Source organism: Camelus dromedarius, chromosome 24, assembly GCF_036321535.1.
Source record: "Camelus dromedarius isolate mCamDro1 chromosome 24, mCamDro1.pat, whole genome shotgun sequence".
Taxonomy (NCBI): domain Eukaryota; kingdom Metazoa; phylum Chordata; class Mammalia; order Artiodactyla; family Camelidae; genus Camelus; species Camelus dromedarius.
The window spans coordinates 15,333,289-15,354,691 of NC_087459.1; the positions used below are offsets into that span (position 1 = coordinate 15,333,289).

General features: G+C 43.5%; 1 protein-coding gene across 2 annotated transcripts in view; it reads left to right on the top strand.

The window, feature by feature from the left end:
* Nucleotides 1-21,403, top strand: part of VPS35L (VPS35 endosomal protein sorting factor like) — a 109,093-nt gene that overhangs the window by 20,386 nt on the left and 67,304 nt on the right. For both annotated transcript variants that reach the window (XM_031433114.2, XM_031433115.2), the window contains exons 8-12: nt 5,198-5,282; nt 12,134-12,193; nt 17,657-17,753; nt 18,464-18,511; nt 19,943-20,036. In XM_031433114.2, coding sequence (XP_031288974.2) covers nt 5,198-5,282; nt 12,134-12,193; nt 17,657-17,753; nt 18,464-18,511; nt 19,943-20,036 — 384 coding nt within the window. The remainder of the gene's footprint in view (nt 1-5,197; nt 5,283-12,133; nt 12,194-17,656; nt 17,754-18,463; nt 18,512-19,942; nt 20,037-21,403) is intronic.

Here is a 21,403-nt window from a genome sequence, read left to right on the forward strand (position 1 = left end):
AAATAATGCCATTTGCAGCAACATGGATGGACCTGGAGATTGTCCTTCTAAGTGAAGTAAGCCAGAAAGAGAAGGAAAAATACTGTATGATATTACTTATATGTGGAATCTAAAAAAAAAAGGGACCCAAATAAACTTATTTACAAAACAGAGACAGACTCACAGACATAGAAGACAAACCAGTGGCTACCAGGGGGAAGGGAATAAGGAAGGATAAATTGGGAATTTGGGATTTGCAGATATTAACTATTATATATAAAATTGATAAACAACAAGGTCCTACTATATAGCACAGGGAATTATATTCAGTACCTTGTAATGGCCTATAATGAAATGAAAAGAATATGAAAAGGAAAATATGTGTGTAAATGAATCACTGTGGTGTATACCAGAAATTAACACAACATTGTAAACTGACTGTACTTCAATAAAAAAATAAATAATACTGCTATGGACAATTGCATACAAATCTTTGTAGGGACATATATTTTCATTTTTCTTGGATAGATTCCAAGGAGTGGAATTGCTAAGTCATATGGTAAGTTTATGCTTGACTTTTGAGAAATGGCCAAATTGCTTTCCAAAACAGCTGCACCATTTGCATTCGCACCAGCAGCGTATGAGCGTTCCAGTTTTTCCGTATCTTTTTAGTCACTTCTTACCCGTCTTTTTGATTATAGCCATCTGAGTGGGTTTGAAGTGGTATCTCACTGTGGTTTTAATTTGCATATACCTGCTGATTAATGATATTGAGCATCTTTTTATTTGCTTTTTGGCCACTTTTATATCTTCTTTAGTGAACTGTCTATTTAAGACTTGTCCATCTAAAAAATCAGATTATCTTCCTGTTGAGTTGTAACAATTCTTTATCCTTGATACAAGTTCTTTATCAAATATATGATCTCCATGTATTTTCTCCTTGTCTGTGGCTTGTTTTTTCATTTTCATAATGGTATCTTTTGAAATATAGAAGTTTTTAATTTTAATCAAGTCTAGTTTATTACTTTTCTCCTTTTTGGCTCATGCTTGTAGAGTTGTGTCTAAGAACTCTGCATAACCCAAGGTCATAAGAATTTCTTCCTGTGTTTTCTTCCAGAAGTTTTATGGTTTTAGCTCTTATATCTAGGTTATATCCTCCATTTTGAATTGTTTTTGTGTGTATATTATAAAGGTCTAAGTTTTTTTTTTTTTCATGTGGATATCCAGTTGTCTCAGCCACATTTGTTAAAAACACTTTCCCTATCGAATTATCTTGGCACCTTTGTCAAAAGTCAGTTGGCCATAAAAGTAAGGGTTTATTTCTGGACTCTCAGTTCTATCCCATAGATCTAAGTTTGTCCTTATGCCAGTACCAGACTCTTTAATGATTACTGCAACTTTATGGTAAGTTTTGAAACTGGGTAGTTTAAGTCTTTTAACTTTGTTCTTTTTCAAAATTGTTTTGGCTTTGCTGAGTCCTTTGCACTTCTATGTGAATTTTAAGATCAGCTTGTCAGTTTCTATCAAAAAAAAAAAACCAAAAACCACCACAAAACCTTCTGGGATCTTGAGAGGGATTGCACTGACCCTATAGGTCAATTGGAGAGATTTGCCCTCTTAGCCATAGTTAATCTACTGATGCATAAATTATACAACATTCATTCTGTTGATGGGCATCTGGCTCTTTTCTTTTTCCTTTTTCATTATTATGAACAGTGCTGTGAACACTGGACGTGTCTGCTGGTGACCACGTAAAGCGTTTCTCTAGATGAACGCCTGTCTTTATGAGTGGAATTGCTTGGGTGTGGGGTGTGTCTCAGTCTGACTTGCAGACGATGCCGGCTTACTTCCCCCAGTGGCTGTGCCAGCCTGCACTGTAGGAGCAGTGGGAGTGTGAGAATCGGTGCTGGTCAGCAGCCTACTAACATTTAGTGTGAGCAGACTTTCTACTTCACTTTTTCTAATTTAGGAGGTAATAAAATTATATTTATTGTGGTTTTAATGTGCAATTCCCCAATTATAATATGATTGAGCATCTTTTCACGTGTTTGTTGGCCACTGGGATTTCCTTTTTTGTAAAATGCCTTTTGTTGATTCCTTTTGCTCATTTTTCCATTATGTTATCTGTATTTATCTTATTGATTTTTAGGATTTAAACAATATATATTCTGGGTAGTAATTGTCCTCTGATTAATTAGTCTGCTTTCTCCTTTCCTTCTTTCCCTGCTTCCTTCCCCTCCATCCATCCGTCCATCCAGTTGTCCTTTCTTAGTACTCAGCCAACAGTTATCTTTTCAATTTATCCATTTGCTGTGGTTCAGTTTTTTTTTAAATTCCAGCTTAATTTCAGAAACTGCTAGTGTCCTTCTAGAATATTGCTAATTGGAATCAAATGAAAAACACTCTTTTAGCATTTTTTTCTGCAGTGTTAGTAAGTTCGATAGCAAGTATTTCAGGCAGAGTAATGTATCAGTCACTTGCTCAGGAAATGTTTGTAACAATGGTTTTCAACCTTGAATGTATTTTAGAATCATTTGGGAGCTTTAAGAAATCCTGGTGTCCAAGCTGCACCCCTGACCAGCTTAATCAGAACGTCTGGAGTGGGACCGAGGTGCCTTTATTTTTAAAAGCTCCCCAAATGATTCCGAAGCTGAGAGCCCCTGTTTTTTAGAATACTTTTTCCTTTCAGAGTGTGATGCAGATTGTGGATCTCATGAACTCAGTGTTTCATTGAGGCAGTCACCTGGGGCCCTTGTTAAAAATTCTGATTCCCTGGTGCCTTGGTTTGGAGCAGGGAATCTGTTTTTGAGCACACACCCTGGGGGTGCCTGATTTTTATTGATTTTTGGAAACAGCACCAAAGTTAAAAAAAAAACAAACAAACTGTGGAATCTTCAAAATAGTGATTTAAAATGTAACTTCAATTCATAACATTATTATGACTTTAACTTCGGATTAAAAAAATTCTGCTTCCTGTTATCTTTATAAAAATATTTGCTGTGTGACACCAGCTTGGGAGGCATGTCAACGCACAGGTGTTGGGAAGTCCCAGCTGTGTTTAATCTGAAATCCTCTTTTTAAATTCTCTCTCCTCCTCACCCCACCAGTGGATAGTAACTCATCTCTGAGGGGCTCTGGGTAGGAACTTAAGACATGTCACATCCCTAGGAACCAAGAGCTGTTTGTTTTTCCCAAGCCCTGAAATCTCATGGGGTAAGTGTTTAAGTTGGAGCTCTCATAAAGGGCACGCGAAAAACACAAAGCAGGGTGTCAGTAAGTGGAGTTCTGTGTACATCCAAGTGCCATACTTAGTGTCAATGCCGTTCTTTCAACAGCGTACATTCCACTCACCTCCAGCCCCCAAATAACACTTGGACTGTAAGAAGATGTTTCACAAATTGGATGCTTGTTTACTTTTAGTCATGTGATGCCAAGGAGAAACTTGATGAATCTAATAATTTAGACATTGGTTAACAACATACTAAAAAACGCATGTCAGCTGACATCTTGATGTGATGAACTTTCTAGCCATTCTCTGCATGTTGGAAGTGCATCCGTTTAGAAAGGGCCCCCCTTTCTAAATGTCTGAATGGTTTGTTTTGATGTGACATTTTTTCTGTCTGAGAGAATGATAAAATATGGCAAGGTTATCCAGTTCCTTATCCTGACTTTTGAATTTGTAAAGACTTCAGGGCATTACTTCTAATTCTTCAAAGTAGAGAGAGATTTTTGTTTCTGATTATATTAGATGACTTCATCTGGGGTTCTGGGGGCCGTGTTGTGTAGCTACAGTCTTCTGTTATGAGTCCTGAACGTGCTGATGGCCCTCTGGTGTGAGTGATAGCTGAGGCATTGAGCAATTCCCTGCAAAGCCAAAGTGTTCCCAGCGTTGCAGAGTTGAGTTCCAGAGAAACATGCACTCTTTGAAGCTTGTCATGTTTCCTTTTAGAAGGAAAAGTGATGCTAGTTTAAGAAATCCTAGAGATTTACTATCAGGGTCATCTCATAGAAAAAAAACATTTAAGAATGAAGACCATTCTCTATCATGAAAAAGTCCACAAACAATAAATGCTGAAAAGAGTGTGGAGAAAAGGAAACCCTCCTACACTGCTGGTGGGAATGTAGTTTGGTGCAGCCATTATGGAAAACAGTATGGAGATTCCTCAAAAAACTGAAAACAGCCTTACCATATGATCCAGCAGTCCCACTCCTGGGCATATATTTGGAGAAAAATATAATTGGAAAAGACACATGCACCCCAATGTTCATAGCAGCACTATATATACAAGGCATGGAAGCAACCTAAATGTCCATTAATAGATGACTGGGTAAGGAAGTTGTAGTATATTTATACAATAGAATACTACTCAACCATAAAAAAGAATAAAATGATACCATTTGCAGCAACATGGATAGACCTGGAGATTGTCATTCTAAGTGAAGTAAGCCAGAAAGAAAAAGAAAAATACCATATAATATCACTTATATGTGGAATCTAAAAAAGAGAAAAAAAGGACACTAATGAACTCATCTACAAAACAGAAACAGACTTACAGACATAGTAAACAATCTTACGGTTATGGGGGAAAGGGGTGGGAAGGGATAAATTTGGGAGCTTGAGATTTGCAAATGTTAGCCACTATGTAAAAAAATAGTTTAAAAAACCCCCAGATTTCTCCTGTATAGCACAGGGAACTATGTTCAATATCTTGTAATAACCTTTAATGAAAAAGAATATGAATATATGTATGTATATGCATGACCAGGACATTGTGCTGTACAACAGAAACTGACACATTGTAACTGACTGTACATTTCAATAATAATAAAGAAAAAGAGTGAAGACCATTCTGAAATAAACCAGAGGAAGCCACGCTGAAAAGATGGAGTCATCCGCAAGGACACAGGTTGACTTCCCTCAGTGACCGAGTGCTGATCCTAGTTCAGACCCTCCTGGATAAGATTCCTCAGCCGTGGGTTTCTTGGAGGGAGGTGATAGTGTCTTTCCTTAAGAGGCTTGCTGCGAGCAGAGTCAACTCTCTTTGTCAAAAGCACAGCGATTTTGCTTATCAAATGATTATCTCTAGTGACTAGCCCTGGGCTTGGCACATGATAAGTACTTGAACTTGTTTGTAGAAACTTGTAATTTTCCAGGCTTGGAGTGTTCCTACCAAGTCGGACATGACAATGAATTTCCTTTTCTCTGCTCTTTTTCTAGTGTTCAAAGCTTCTTTCGGACACAAGCGTTATTCAGTTCTACCCAAGCAAATTTGTCCTCATCACCGACATACTTGACACATTTGGTAAGTACTAGTCATATTCACCTTAGATCTAAGAAGTACGATTGTTTTGCCGGAATTTGGATGGTAGCGTTGCTTTAAGTTAGGTTCCGTTGTGGTTTAAGTTATTAGGTAAATCATGAGGGAGACCAAAGCCCCCACCCCGACTCTTGCTCTCCTGCTCGTTAACAAGGGTGCTGTTTTTGAAAGAATCTTGAATTATGTGTTTTCTAACCTTCTCATAGGCTGGTAAGGAGAGTGAATGAAGCAAGGCGGCCTGGGGGGTGGGACTCATCCACTCATCCTCCCCAGACTAGCTCTGGTCCATCGCCAGCTTCCTCGTGGCATCTGGAACTCACTTTGTTCAGAACTGAACCCAGCACCTTCCCAGCCCTTCCCCACCCGCATGGGGTTTCTGTCTCAGCACCACGTACCCTGTGGCCTGCGCTGGAAATCTGAGAGTCTTCTCCCCTACGCCCCGTGTCTAGTCCATCACCAGGTTCTTCAGTTCATTCTCCTCAGTCTCTTCCCAGTGTGTCCATTTTTCTGTCCTCACGGTTAAAACTTTAGTCCAGTCCACAGTCCTCTGGCCCCTGGATGATGGCTACAGCTCCTGTGAGGTCTTCCTGCATCATTGTGGCTGTACCTCGTCCCATGCTCCACCCCTGAAGCTGAATGATCTTTGGGAGCCCAGCAGAGAGGTCTAGACTGAAGAGAAAACCTGGAGCCCCTTGAAGAAACGAGGTCTCCCTGCTGCTTGGTGATGGTCAGTTATGCTATTAGCGGTTTTCCCAAATCATGCAGCCTCTAGGCTGAACGTATGTTCAGCAGTGAGGTGCCCCACAAGAACTAGGAAACAGAGTCTTCTGAGAACTGAACCCACAGGAGATCAGATCAGACATATGCTGTCTTGCCAAGGAAAGACCAGTGGGCTCCCAACTTGGCAAGTCTTGTCTGTAGCGCATTGAAAGATCTAATGTGTCAGAAAACAAAGTGTCACTCAGAGAGACCCATTTATTTCTGCACAGGACATGGGGGACCTGAGTGTGTTAGAACAAGTAGTGGAAAACCTAACTCATAATAGTCTTGGAATAGCGGGGAGTATTTATTGGCTTATGTTGAAAAGTCCAGGGGTACTTTCTGGCTTCAGGTACAGCTGGATTTAGGAACTCAAACAATTTCTTCAATACCTTGGGTTTTTCTAGTACTTTTTCTTGAGTTGCCTTTATTCTCAAACTCCACAAGTTGTCCTCAGCTTCTGTCAACTTTGCTGCTAGTAGTCCCAGGACAAGGAAAGATCTTTGTCCAAGCTTTCCAACAAAAATTCCATCTCACTGGCCTAGCTTGGATCACACGTCAGTCCCTGAGCCAGTTATGGGATCTGGGGGATGAAATGTGCAGGTTATCCGGACCTGGGTTACCCCAAAGGAAAAAGGGCAAGCTCTTGACAGGCGAAAGCAGAGCGGAAGCTAACTGGTCTAAAGGAAGAGACGTCCCAGCTAAAGATAGGACCTTTGGGTGCAGATGACCCTGAGAGGTGGCATCAGACGATGTGTCGCAGATAAAGAGACAAAATCCCTGCCTTTGTGGGCTGGTGTGCCGGGAAGAGAGGATTCACAGAACAAATAAGTAAATTGTGTGTTAGATAATGATCGGTGCTCTGGAGGGAAAAGCAGCAAACCAGGGCAGGGTGAGGGGAAATGAGGGAAGTGGGTGGGGAGGCGGGGTGGGGCGGGCTGCACTGATAAACAGGGTGGTCAGAGGAAGCCTCGCTGAGAAGGCGATGTGTGAGCAAGCAGTTGAGGGCTGAGGGATGAGCCGCAGGCTGTCAACATGGGGCTGGGTTGGGACCAAGAAACAGCCAGTGCAGGGACCCTGGGGTTGGAGCAGCCTGGCAGGTGTGGAGAACTGAGAGGCCAGGGTGGCTGGACGAGGGGAGGGTGGGTGTGGGGGCGGCGGTACAGGGGCTGACATGGCCAGGAGCCTGCTGGGCTGTGTGGGCCACTGGAGGGACTTGGGCTTTGACCCTGAGGGCGTGAGGAGTCACTGGGGGTTTTAAGCAGAGAAGGCACAAGTTCTGATTTGGGTTTAAATGGGCTCCCTCTGGCTGCTGTGTTGAGACTAGACTGTAGGGTGAGGGTGGGGAGCAGGGAGCCCAGTTAGGAGGCCGATGCAGCACTTCAGGTGAAAAATGAGGGTGGCGTGAAGTCAGGGAGGTGGTCGAGATGGGAGAAGGGATCCTAGAACGACGGGTGCGTTAAGACTCTCAGAGCTGGTACCAGTCACACACCCCTGGGGCCTCGACTTGTCCTCATGCCCAGCTTGCCTTTGGGAGTGCGTACGTCAGCCAGTGAGAGAGGCCGCTGGCTGTGTCTGGTCCTCCTGACAGTTCTGTTTCTCACGGTGAGTTAACACGCTGGCCTGCTGGTTTCCCTCGCCGGCCTCCTGCACGTTCCTTTAGCAGGAGTCAGCATCCCTGAGCGAGACCAGCCCTGGGACGCCGATGAGCCTGCCGGGCTGGCTGGATCTAGACAGTAACCTTGTGAGAACTTGGGGCCGCCGTTCTGCCAGCCTCTGCGGCGGCAACCCAGCCCCAGGTGTCTGCCGGCCGGGAGGCGGTGGAGATGCCTGCCATCCATGCTGCATCCCAGAAATCAGCGGGGCTGGGAGTTGACAGTAACAGTGATGAACTCTCAGTGAATAATGTCCTTGGGCCTGACTCTGTTCTAAGAGCTTTAGAGATATTAAGTCACACCACTTTCATAACAGCTCCGTGAGGTAGGGTCTGTAATTATCCCCATTTCACAGATGAGAAACCTGGGAAACAAGGACATAAAGCAGCTTGCCCAAGTCCCAGGGGTAGTGAGTGGCAAAGCTGGGACTCAAACTGAATTTCCTCTTCAGTCAAAGCACCTGCTTTATTTCTCTTGTGCTTGGCTCATGGGGGAAATTCTCTCCATGAAAACTACAAATGCGTGTATCTTTGACTCAGCAACTTCCCTTCTGGGATTTCATCCCAACAACCCGAGTGACCATCCATAGGGGACCAGTTAAACAATGGCACGTTTGTACGTTGGAGTACTGGGAGGCCCCCAGAAAGAGTGAGGATGTGCTGTGTTCCGATGCGGGAAGATCTCCAGGGTACCTCATCATCACATGAGAAACTCAAGATGCAGGACTGCTTCTGTTTTGTGTAAGAAAGGAGGAAAAATTAGAACACTTGATTGTATTCACTTATACTTGCCTGACGAAACTTTAGAAGGATATCCGAGAAACTCATAAAAACGGGATCCCTCAGAAACTTTATTCAGTGTCTCCCGCAGCCTTTTTGAATTTTGAACTGTGCGCATGTTCACAGCGTTCCCAGAGGTCCCCTTGTCTGGATATGTTGCTAATAGCATTCCTCAGGACCGCGAGGCGAGGCAGCAGGTGCTCGAGGACACCTTGTTACACTTTGGGCAGTTTTCACCTTTCACTCAAAAAGAGAGTGGAACTGGCCTTGCTTGGGTGGCAGCTCAGTGGTGAGGCCCATCTATGCTCCACAGGACTGTGCGCTCCTGTGTGGGGCAGATGTCTAATGGTTGTTGACAAAGCTGACCGAGGGTTGGAGCATCTTGCTGGGCGGGGCTGTGGGACCTGGCCCCAGGGAATCTGCAGCGGGCAGGCGTGGCTGCGCTTTCCTTGGGATTTTGCTGGGAGCGGTGAGCAGAGAGCTGGGCGCTCATGTCTCCCTGCCTGTGTTCCTTGCCTCTTCTCCAGGGTTGTGTGAACTTGAGCCTAGGTTTCTTCACTCATGAGATGGGCATAGCAGACCCTGCCTCTGGGGATTTCCGAAGAGAACTGAATGAGAGAATGTGTAGGAAGCACATGATGTTTTCCCTTTTCTGAGAGCTTGCTGGCAGGATCTGTGTGAACAGCTTAGAACAGTGCCTGGCACAAAGCAGGGTGCTCAGAAAATGTTAGCCGTTGTCACTGATCTATTTTAGTGTCCTTGATTTATAAGAATGAATCAAGAAAGGAACTAAATCTAGGATCAGGTTTTATTTCTTAAAATAGTTGTCCACTAACTTAACAAAAGAAAACAAATATTCACCAAATTCATTTGGCCAAAAATGATTTTCCAGTTAAAGACTCCTTAGAACATGAAGGTGAAATATACAAATTGTGTGTGTGTGTGTGTGTGTGTGTGTGTGTGTGTGTGTGTGTGTTTTAAGAAAGCTAGTTTTAGAGAGATGGCACGCTTTTAGTGGAGGAAGTAAAGGCATTTTACTTAATACCTTTCAGTAAGCCCGGGCCACACACCCTAGGAGGTGTGGGAAGTTACGTGGTTGCACAGCGTGCCTTGCTGTGCTGGGCAATGGCCGAGGTAAACAGCATGTAGTCACAATACCAGGGGTTCTGGGGTCATCTCAGAGGAGGCCTCTCTCATCGCCAGGTGTGGCTGCCGTGGGGAGCCCTTGATTGCAGGTAACCAAACACTTCCTGCCAGGAGGACAAGGGCAGGTGGCGTTGGGAACCCGGGCTTGATCCCTGAGGCTTCCTGGGAACTTCTAAATTGAATCCATGGTTTGGAGTGGTGGTTCTCATCTTCAGCTGTGTACCTGGGGAGCTTTAAAAACACTTCCAATGGTCAAGCTGTGCCCCAGACCCTTTACATCAGAACCTCTGAGGACAGACGCAGGCATCCGCATATTTTCAAGCACCCCAGGTGCTCTGAGTGTTTGGCCAAGGTTGAGAACCCCTAGAGGGAGGAGGCAGGCTTTTGGCAGTTCCTCGAGATTCCTACACCGAAGGCGAGTTTCAGCTCAGAGACCCATGGTGCCTGCTTAAATGACTCACACTTGAGTGTGCACCAGAATTCCCCAGCAAGGCCATTCAAAATTCATATTCTTAGTCCTCACCCTCCAAAATACTCCTTTTCACTGGCTCTGAGGGGGAACCCAGGAATGTACATTTTCAGTGTGTGTCTTTTAGATGATTGTAATGTAAGTAGTCCACACTCGGAGGGGCACCTAGAGGGCTCCTCTCATCCTGGCTGGCTTCCTGCATAGAAACCTTGCATTGTGTCGTTCCTTGATGATGTCGTTTGAGCTCATGTTCTTTGACCAGCAATGATCCTCATAACTCTCCTGTCTTTTTCTACGTGTGGACAAAGTGTGTGGTTCTTTACAGCTCTGAATGGTGGGGTTGGAGGGGGAAGAATCAGCATGGGGAAATGCTTTTGACATTAAAGGTGATTTGGGAGGGCCCAGAAAATGAATAATTATAACTTTTATCCTTTGAGTATTGATAGTATTTTCCACAATACATGTGCCGAATAAATAAAACTTTTTGTGCTAGGTTAGGGGTTGGCCTGTAGTCCAAGTCCAGACTGATTGCACACTTGTTTTTATAAATAAAGTTTTATTGGGACCCAGCCACATCCATTTGTTTACATACTGTCTGTGCTGCTTCTGAGCTACAGCAGCAGAGCTGAGTAATTGCAATAGTGATTTATGACCCACGCAACCTAAAATATGTTCACCTATTCATCCAGCAAAGATGCAGCACCCACTGTATGTCGGGTACTAATCTAGGTACTGGGGATGTGTTAGTTAACAAAACAGACACAAATCTCTGCCCCTGTAGGACTTGTGTTCGTAGGTGAATCTCAAATTCTGTTGCTTCCAGGCACCAGACAGATCATGTACATGATTGAAGCAGGCTGTTGATGAGAGACAGTAGGGATCAGTGGGGACTGTGGCAAACTGGGTCGTATATGCACAATTTCAGGGGCAACTACTAATCTGTTCAAGCTCATTCTTACCCTATAGGGAGGTGGGTCATTTTGGGCCCATAGTTTGTGAAGAAGCAGGAAATTTGGGGGTTTTTTCTTCCAGTTTTATTGAGATATAATGGACATACATGAGTTTAAGGTATACAGCATAATGATTTGACTTACATACATCATGAGATGATTACCACCATAAGCTCAGTGACTATCCATTATCTCATAAAGTTACAAAATTAAAGAAATAGAAAAAAAATATTTTTTCCTTGTGGTGAGAACGCTTAGGATTTATTCTCTTAACTTTCATAGATAGCGTACAGCAGTGTCAATTATGTTTATCATGTTGTACATTGCATCCCTAGTACTTACTTATCTTATAACTGGAAGTTTGTACCTTTTTGACTGCCTTCATCCAGTTTTCCCTCCTTCCACGCCCCACTTCTGGTAACCACAAATCTGCTCTCTTTTTCTGTGAGTATGTGTTAACTTGTTTATTTTTGAAGTGTAATGACCTACAACCCTATGTTAGTTCTTGTTACTCAATATAGTGATTTGATATTTTTATACATTTCAAAATGATCACCACGATAAGTCTAGTTATGATCTGTCACCGTACAAAGATACTATATAATTATTGACTCTATTCCCCACACTGTACATTTCATACCCCTGACTCATTAATTTTGCAACTGGAAGTTTGTCGGTCTTAATTTCTCTTACCTATTTCTCCTTCCCCCTTCCCCTTGGCAACCATCTGTTCTGTCTATGACTCTGTTTCTGTTTTGTTTATTCATTTTTTTGTTTTTTAGATTCTACATATAAGTGAAATCATCCGTTATTTGTCTTTCTCTGTCTGACTTATTTTACTTAGCTTAAGTGAAGGATCACTTTCCTGCCTCTTAACAGGAAGTAAAATTTTAATTTACTTTTAAAATTAAAAAACAAGAAACATGGCTTAAAATTTGTCCCACTAGGTGGCAGCATACTATCACAAGTTGAAGCTCATCTGGGCGATGCCATCTCTGTGTCCCTAATTAATAAACGTTAATTTAGTGTTTGCTCCTGAAGAGTGCGATGCTGACACCATCTGTCCTTTTCTCCCCAGGAAAGCTGGTGTACGAGCGCATCTTTTCCATGTGTGTGGATAACCGCAGCATCTTACCAGGTAATGTCATAAGCTGTTCCATGGGTTTCATTCCGCCCTCGAGTCAGGATTAAAAAGTTTCTATCAAATCAGGATTTATTGAGACCTAGTTTTTTAAATTTTTGGTATGTTAAAGGAAACACCTTTACAGATTTCTGATCATCTCAGTCTTCTGAAAACTTTTGATCTTTTAACAACCTGGCTAGGAATTTGGGCAGGTAATTTGAATCTGCAGGAATGAAAAGGTATTACAGTTAGATTCAGCTGAACTTTTATACCAACTTAAATTCTTCTGCTGCTTGACACTTTAATATTTTTCCTAAGAAGCAAACTTCTTTTAGAAAAATAACTCTATGTGTATACAAAAGAACGATGTCAAATAAATCAATAATAACAGCTGCTTTGAATCTACAATCTACTCCCAAGTGATGTTTGCGTTAAATTTACTGTCACTCAATTTTAAACTCTCAGGAGGTTATAATAGAACACCTAGATCGCAGATTTCTTCCATCAGTGTAAATAATGATGATGCGGCTGGAAGCATGAAGCTCTCGGCAGCAGTGTCCTTTTCCTTTCATTCCTCCTTGCAAGTTCCTAGCACTGCTGAGAGTAAACGAGCTCATCTGCACAAGTTAGCACAACAAGCGCCTCCACCGTCAGCCCACCTCCTTCTGCTTCTAGTAACCGCACCCCCGGAGGATGAAGAGATGCTATCAGTGACAGTAACCCATAATTTGACCTCTTTTCTCTCTGTCTGCGTATGTGCGTTTATCTGTCTCCTGTCTTTTTCTTTTTTTTTTGTCTTTGTCTTTCTTTTCTGTCACTTTCTTTCCTTTTCTTTCTCTGTTTCTTTCCTTTCTCTTTCCTTTTCTTTCCTTCCTTCTGTCTGTTTGCATTGTTAAAATTATTTAATTTGCACAGTTCTCAGAAAGAAAGACGGATAGACAAAACTCTACAGACCTTTAGGGCTAGAAAAGCTGTTAGGAAGCATCTCGCCTCATTGTAGACGGGCAAACCCAGTGGGGAAGAGTCAGGGACTTGCCCCCAGCCCTGCCACCAGCTAGTGAGAGGCTGACTCTTAGCCCTGGACCTGCGCTGTCCAGTATGGTGACCACTGGTCTCGTGGAGCCCCTGAGCACTAGAGATCTGGCCAGCCCAAACTGAGATGTGCTATGAGTATAAAAAAACAAAACACAACAAAACTGAATTTTAGAGACTTAATACAGATAAAAGACCATAAATTATCTCACTAATTTTTAAACTGATTACACGTTGAAATGATTTTTTGGGATGAATGGGGTTTTACCTTTTTGAATGTGGCTCACATGACGTTTCCACTGGGCAGAGCTGCTCTGGGCCCTCCCCTCCACCACATCACACCGGTGATGTTTCGTAACAGCTCCTCCCGTATTGTAGGCTTCTCAGGACCGGGAGGCAGGGGCCAGCCTGCGTGGAAAGGCCTTCTCTGTCAGTGGAAGGAGGTGGGAAAAATGGGTGCATTTATTTCACACTTGCCAACTTTTCTTCCTGGTGCTACACCAGCAGCAGTGAACTCAGCCCACAGGAATTAAACCCGGATAGGTGTTTCCTTTGACTATAACAGAATTAAAAAAAAAATTTTTAATATAGGTTCTACTTCTTCCTGTTGTATGTGTAATTGCTGAAAAATATTTATATTACCTGTCTGGCTCCCAGAGACATTTGAGTTTGAATCTACTGCAATGGTATTCCTTCCTCCCAATTTTCTCTAACTGCACAAACAACATTTTAGGGCTAGTTAAGGAAAAAGTCCTAATAACTTTCTCCTACATAAGCTATAAAAGTTCAAAATAAAAGGCTATTTTCATATTCACTTCTAGTTCTTGTCTACATAAATTAATTAGCACACTTATCACTAAATTCTTCCCTCTGCAGATACCTATTTTTACATTGATCAATCCAAAACCAACTTTTGTTTTTTAAAAAATAATTTCATTTTCCCATCTTTCGGTTAAAACCTTCCTCTGCATATGTTTTCTCTGTTTCCAAGAACCTGCATATGTTTTCTCTTGTTTCCAAGAACCTGACAGAGAAAGGGGCAAACTCTTCTCAAAAATGCCAGTGGTCTTGGGGATGACTCTTAACAATAATTTTGAAGAAAGCTTTTGAAATCTAATGTGCAGAATTCTGCCTAAAGAAATTATGTATAGAGAGAATTCCAGTGGCATGTGTACTCATTCTTTCCATTTGAATCAAGTTCAGACTGTGAACTTAGTATTTGAGCCCTTTACCTGCAGGAGTTTTAACTATGGCAGAGCCCTTATGAGCTCAGGAAGGATACTGGTGTCCTTTGGGTTCATGGAAAGTACGTGCTGCTGGATGTGGTAATTTTCCCCCAACATTTTGTAATCCAGCATTATTAGTGAAGACACCATGTACTTTAAGTGATAAAACAATTTTATTTCCATCTTGGGGGAAATAATTTGGGTTTATTGTGTTGTGGTTCTCATCGTCAACTGTGGGCATTCCTGTCTTCAGTTCTTCCCCGTGGCCGACGTAGGCTGCATCTGGATGAGCAGTGTCCTCAACTGACCTGGCCTTTCAAGCACATATTAAGATGCCATGACATCCCTATAAGCACTGTTACGTAAAGAGACCTCTCACTGCCAGGGCAGAGACTTGGCAAGTGAAAGGGAGCTAGACTCGCTGGTCTCCTCCCTCCTCCTAAAATATCCACTGAAGTTCAGGGTTGAGAGAAGCAGCACTATAAAGGAAAAATAAGTGGGAACTAGAGGAAAATATCTCTGCTCTCTGTGACGTCGACATCTCTTCTGAATTAATCTCCAAATTGTGAATTCATTCTCCATGTAGCAGCCCAAGCACTAAAGTATATCCTGTCCCGTCCTGTCGTTCCTCTGCTCAGAACCCTTAAGGGAGTTTCCATCGCACTAAGTGAAACTCTCAGACTCCTCGGCAAGGCCATAACCGCATGTGACCTGGCTTGTGATGCCTGCTTCTCCCCTTCCTGCTCTCGCCGTGTTGGCTCACTTTCCTGTTCTTTGACCACACCAGAGGCCATATGTACCTCAGGACCTTTGCACTTGCTGTTTCCTCCTCCTGGAATACATTTCCTTCACCTCTAAGCTTGGCTGGCTCCTTTTTATAATTCAGGGCTCAGCTCAAATGCTGAGTATGCAGGAGCCTTCTCTGACCGTCACCCTGTCTAATGAAACTGCCTCCCCTGCCCATTACCCAGGTCACTTTGTATTCCATACTTAGTTGCATATCTTTCATAATGTTAACTGCAATTGAATATTACCGTATTTGTTTGCCTGCTTATTATTTTTCTGTGTTTATTATGTTTCTTCCCCTACTGGAATGTAAACTTCATGAGGGCACGATCTCTCTTATGTACTGTTTATCTCCCCAGAGCTGAAGATACTACCTTTGGTTCCTAAAATGTCCATGTTGAGCAATTGAAGTAAAGGGATGTAATATTTAGTTTGCTGTAACATTTTTTTCTTCCAGTTTAATTTATTTACTTTTTTCTGTAATATTTTGAAGTCCTGCATAACATAATCCTACTCTGAAATTATCCCTTGAGCAAGAAGGAAAGCCTAAATGCCTTTGGATTGTACGTGCAGATTATTGTAGGCCTTGTAGTTAGTGTGTAATCCGCAGGGCAACTTGCCTTTAGTGTGATGTCTAGCACTGTCTGGCAGCTTGAATCACTGTCCACCCTTTACTGCACCTCCGTTCCCTCAACTCGAAAGTGAGTGTTTTTATTAGATGACCTCAGAGACTTATTTTTGCTTTTGGGTCTCAAGTCACATGATTCAGTCATATGAAGGGAAATTAACCCCACCTCTCCCTTTTCCAAAAGGCAAGATTGACAAATGAATTTGAGAATAACCCTTATCTTTTCCTGTCTGGATCTCTTGGAACTTGAAAAAGTTACTTTTAAGTGCACGGGGTTCAGGCCAGGAAAGGGAAAATGGTAATTTCCCTTCCCTTTGAAAATGGCAAGCGAATAATTCTCAAATGAATGAAGCATGCCAGAACATCCAAAAATAGAAAAATACTTGAGATTGCAATTCCAAAATATCTGCAGTTGTGATTAGTGACTGTTCTGGGCTCTTGAAATACCTAGAGTTTTATCGTTTTGCTGATTCCATAGGAATTTTGATCACCTTAACCGTGTACCACCGAGGAGCAGAAAGAAGAATCAGGGATGAAAAATGACTCACTAACGACAAGATGAGACCAACAAACTAATATTCATTTGCTGTGTTCTAAAGGAATTTAGATTGAATCCTAACTGTGTAGAGCACAGCCCGTGGTGGGATCAGGCTCCAGTCTGGAGATTATTTAGAAGAAATCATTTTCAAGTGAGAATTCAACAGTGGCCTTCTTGCTATTGAGGAGGTTTTTTTGTTTGTTTGCTTTTGTTTTCTTATTTCCTTATGCTTTTCCATTTCTCATTAAGATGTATGTCATGGTTGGGCTTGGTTGTCACTGCCAGAAAACTCAGTTACAGTACAGAAGGTCAGGGCTAGCAGGGCAGCCAGCCCAGGGTACCAGCAGTCCTGACTTCTGTCTTGTTCTCATGGTTCAAGATGGTTGTGGAGGTTCCAGCCATTGTATCTGCATTCCAGCCAGCAGGAAGGAAGGAGTGAAGATGAAGTTCCTTCCCTTCCAGTTAATCTCCTAAACGTTGTCCTCCTGTTTACATCCTGGGATGAGAACTTGGTCGCATGGCCACCCTGAGCCGCAAGGATGGCCATATGCCCAGCAGAAAATGAGAGTTCTATTATTAAAGAGGAAGAGAACAGATAATGGGGGCAAGTGGCAGTTTTGCCACAAGGTGACTCAAGTCTTAGTGCCATAATTGAGCTGGCAGCCTAAGTCTGGCTGGTTTCTCATCTTAGGGTCTTGATTCACCTTCAGGTCTGGTCTATGTGGTATTTAGAGCACAAACTTGGGTCACGTTTCTTGTTAGAGCTGCAGGTTCCTCAAGCATCTGGAATGCTTAATATCGTCATGGTTACTGGTAGGTAGGTCAGGAACCTCTGGATTAAATCAGAGGCAGTGTCTAAGAAAGTAGGCTGCGGAGCCAGATGGCCTGAGTTAAATTCCAGGTCTTACATCTGCTTGCTGTGTGCCCTGGGCAAGTCACTAAACTTCTCTGTGCCTCAGTCTCTGTGTCTATAAAAGAGAACAATAAAAGTACGAACCTCAGAGGGCTCTTGTGGGGATTAGGTGAGCTGACATCTGTAAAGCACTCTGAGCAGCACCTGGCACTTAAGAAACCCCTGTGTGTACGCTGTTACCGTCACCAATGGGTTCCTAATAATAATGATATTTGGAAGGAAAGACATAGAAGGACTTGGTGCCCCCGCTCCTTCTTCTGGTCCACCTGTAACAATTTCCTATCCCAGGACTCAAAGCGGCTGTAACAGATCCCAAGAATTAGGAAGGCTGATGGGTATTATTTTTGTATTACAGATCACTTCTCTCCAGAGAATGTAAATGACACAGCCAAAGAAACATGCTTAAATTGGTTTTTCAAGATTGCTTCCATCAGGGAACTCATTCCGAGATTGTATCCTTTTTTTTTAATCTGATGATTTTAAAGATAGGCTGCAATAGATGCACTGTTAATAGAAGCCATGTGAGGGGATGCCCTGAAATTCCTGTTGAAAATTCGGTCCCGTTACGGTTGCTTGCCTGGAAATACAGGGCCAGCCATGTTGTCCAAGAAGCCCTTGTACTTTGGCTCTCCCCAGTTTTCTGGGTTTTTTTTTTACTTTGAATATGATGCCATGTACCAGGCTTTTGTTTGCCTGAGGAACATTCCCACATTAATTCTCTCAGTTAAAGTGCTTCATCTTTATGTGTTTTCTCTGGTTCCAAGAACTTGAAAGGAACAGGGTCAAGCTTCTCTGCACAAACGCCAGTGTTGAAGAACAGAGAATTTGACTTAGACACAAATGGAATCTTAGTTCTCTGAAGTTTCATCCTTTCCCCGTAAAGCCTCCATTGGAAATGTTCAAAACCCAGCTTAAATGTCCCCGTGCAACCATGAATTGGCATATAACATTTTCCAAATTTGATCTTAAATAAGTATAAAACCTTGAAGACCAAATATAGAAACCGCCAGCCACTAGCTAATTTAATTCTCTGGATTGTTGAGAGCTGTTGTGGCCCCCTCTCCTGGAGACACACCTCCTCCTCTTCGTGAATAGTTTTGTCTTTTCCCTACAGGGAACGGGCTGTCTGGAAAATGCCTTCCTTAACAGAATGTTTTTGTAGTTACGTGGAAGCCTCCATCCTGAAGTGTAACAAGTTCCTCTCCAAAATGTAAGGGTCCTCTTAAATGTCTAGAACGGTAACATTTCCCAAAAAACCTCTGTCTCACACACCCTGATGGCAAAAGCTGGCATTTTTTGAGGAGCTGGCGTGTAGCGGATCTGGTGTTAAGCACCTGCCATCCGTTTTCTTGTTTAATCCAAATAGCTTAGAGATAGCTTTTTTTGTTTGTTTTTTTGTGTGTTTCTTTCTTTGGGGGGGGGTTGTTTGTTTGTTTTTTAATTTATTTTTAAAAGGAGTACTGGGGATTGAACCCAGGACCTTGTGCATGCTAGGCATGCACTCTACCTCTGAGCTATGCCCTCCCCAACCTTGAGATAGTGTTTTAATCTTCATTTTGTGGAAAAAACTCCAGCTGGAGAGGTTGGCTGAGTAGCTCACGGAAGATCAGGTCAACTGGATTTGAGTCCCAGCTCTGCCGTCACTAGCTGTGTGGTCTTGAGAATGTTACTTATCGTCTCTGACCCTCGGTCTCTTCTGTGAACAAGGAGCTAAGAAGGGGCCTGTGAGGGTCGCTTGAGCTGCACATAGCACGCTGAGAGAAGCCCCTGTGGGCCCTCGCTCAGTGTTTGCTGCTGCTGTCCGAGACGATGGAGAGGACAAAGATGTCTGGAGCAAAAGCCTTTGCCCCTAAGCCCTCTGCTACTCGGGGTCACCTCGGACATTGTTTTAAGGGTCGTTTGCAGAGCCTGGAGAACCCAGACCTGCTCTCTGCAGAGCGGGTGAGATACTGAGCGCTGCTGGATAACATCTGGAAAACAAACTCCTCGAAGCCACGGGCTGACTCACACTGCTCCAAGGAGTAGTTTGATTGGATTTAGAATGTGTACCAAATGTGTTTGATTGGGGTGGCTTGGCGGGGAGTAACATGGTGCCAAAGAGACAGTTATTTTGCCTCGTCAGTTGGGAGAGGATAATGCCTGAGGCAGTCAGAAGTCCCATGTGGCAGGAGAAATAAATGAAGCACAGTTTGCATTGATGGCAGATGCAGGTGTCGGGTGCTAGGAAGGGGCGGGGCCCAGGGCAGTAAACCAGCGCCAGGGGAATAAGGCGAAAATATTAAAGGGGTCAAACCTGTTCAGTTTTAAAAGTACAGGAGCTAGTGACTTGTCGATGGAAAATAATTGGGAGACAGAAATTGTTAAATTAGTTAAATTAATGTGACCCGAAGCAGGAAAACTGTGAAGGTTAGATGTCAGCACTGAGCAAATGGTAAAGATGAAAGAAACCGTTCAGAGAATGAATCATTTCAAGAGAGAAAGACTTGTTACGTGGCCTTAGAAAACTCAAACTTTGACCTTGGTTTGTTCCTGAAACGTGGTTCCCCCTCTACATTTAGGAAGTTTAGCTTTATCTTTAAAGATAAAAGAACAGGGGGCTCTCCCATGGGGTGTAACGCTGCTGTCTGTTTGTCTCTGACAGGGGGATTTCAGAGTGTCTGCCCCGGCTCACGTGCATGGTTCGGGGCATCGGGGACCCGCTGGTGTCGGTGTACGCCAGGGCCTACCTGTGCCGGGTAAGCTGTGTCCCTGCGCTCACACATGCGACTGTCCCGTCTCCTTAAATGTTCACGTGGGCTTCTCCTTCCCCGCCACTTCACAAGTCACTGGAAGAAGGGCTTTATTAGCTGCTAATTTTAGAGCACAGCTTGTCCACAGAAAGCAGAGCTGTAGGATTTCTTTTAAAAATTAATTTCAAAGTAGACCCACTTACTGGAAACTCTAATTAGGGGGAGTTTAAGGTCGTCTTCTTACAAGTGAACTGGTTTTCAGAATTAATTGTTTCTCCGTTCTTGCTGGGAAGGAGGCTCCCGAGGCCTTTTGGCTGATAGGCTGCTTTCTGTTGATGTGAACTTTGCTTTCCCTTTGTCTTTGAATTTGATTGTTTTACTAGTTTTTTTGGTCTCTGTATTAAAGAGTTGGCTCGGAGTGTGAGTTGGTGAGAGCTGTCTGGCTGGGACAGGCGCTCCTGGCGCCGGCGGGCATCAGGGTCTGCGTTGCCTGGCTTCGGAGGGCTGCTCTCTGGTGGGTGAGGCAGTCCTGACTGTAAATCACTCAGCCTTCCTCTCCTTTAAATATCATGAAGCTCCTACTTACAACGAGTGAGATTTTCATTTATGAAAAATGCAACCCGTGGAGAGTTCACAGCCATTTTTCTGCAGCTCACAAGGGGCCTTTGCCTCTGTGGGCTTTCAGTGGGAGTGCCCTCGCTAGTTGCATCAACACCATTCACCTTTAGAGAGGGGCTGTTGCCCCTATTCTGTAGGGCCTGAGTGAACCCCAGCCTTCCTTGAGGACAAAGCTACAGTTTTGTCCTCCCTGGCCCCTGCTAGTGAAATCAGAAGGCGAGGGCTGTAGCCTGTGATCGGCTTCTTTCACATGACTTCTAGCAAGTAACAGAGCCCTGTGGTCTCCAGTGTCACAAAACAGTCATTGTCTTCAGAGTGAGGAGCAGACATCCTTAGGAAGGACACTTTTTATAGCTCTGCTTCCTGATAACAGGGAGTAAGGAAACCAAGCAAGCAAGAAGGAGCGAGCTTTCCATTTAAGGGCACCTGCTCCCTCATAGTAATAGAGGCCAGAGTGTTTTTGCACTGCCATCTGCTTGAAACTTGGTGTGGATTTTTCACACAGGAACATCAGGTATGTTTCCTAGAGCTTCAGCTTTGGAGTATCTTGAAGCTTGGTTGCTCCTTCCATGTGTGTTTGCTGAGGGCCTGTCACGTACAAGATGCTCCTAGATAATCCTTCGGGGGAGATGGAAGGATACCGTCACTTGCGTCTTTGGGCTCTGCTGCCTTTCTGCTTGCCGCACGCAGTGCTTTCTTTGAGCTCACTTTGACATCAGTAATAGAGTAATCAAGGTTTAGAATCTTAGTGTCTT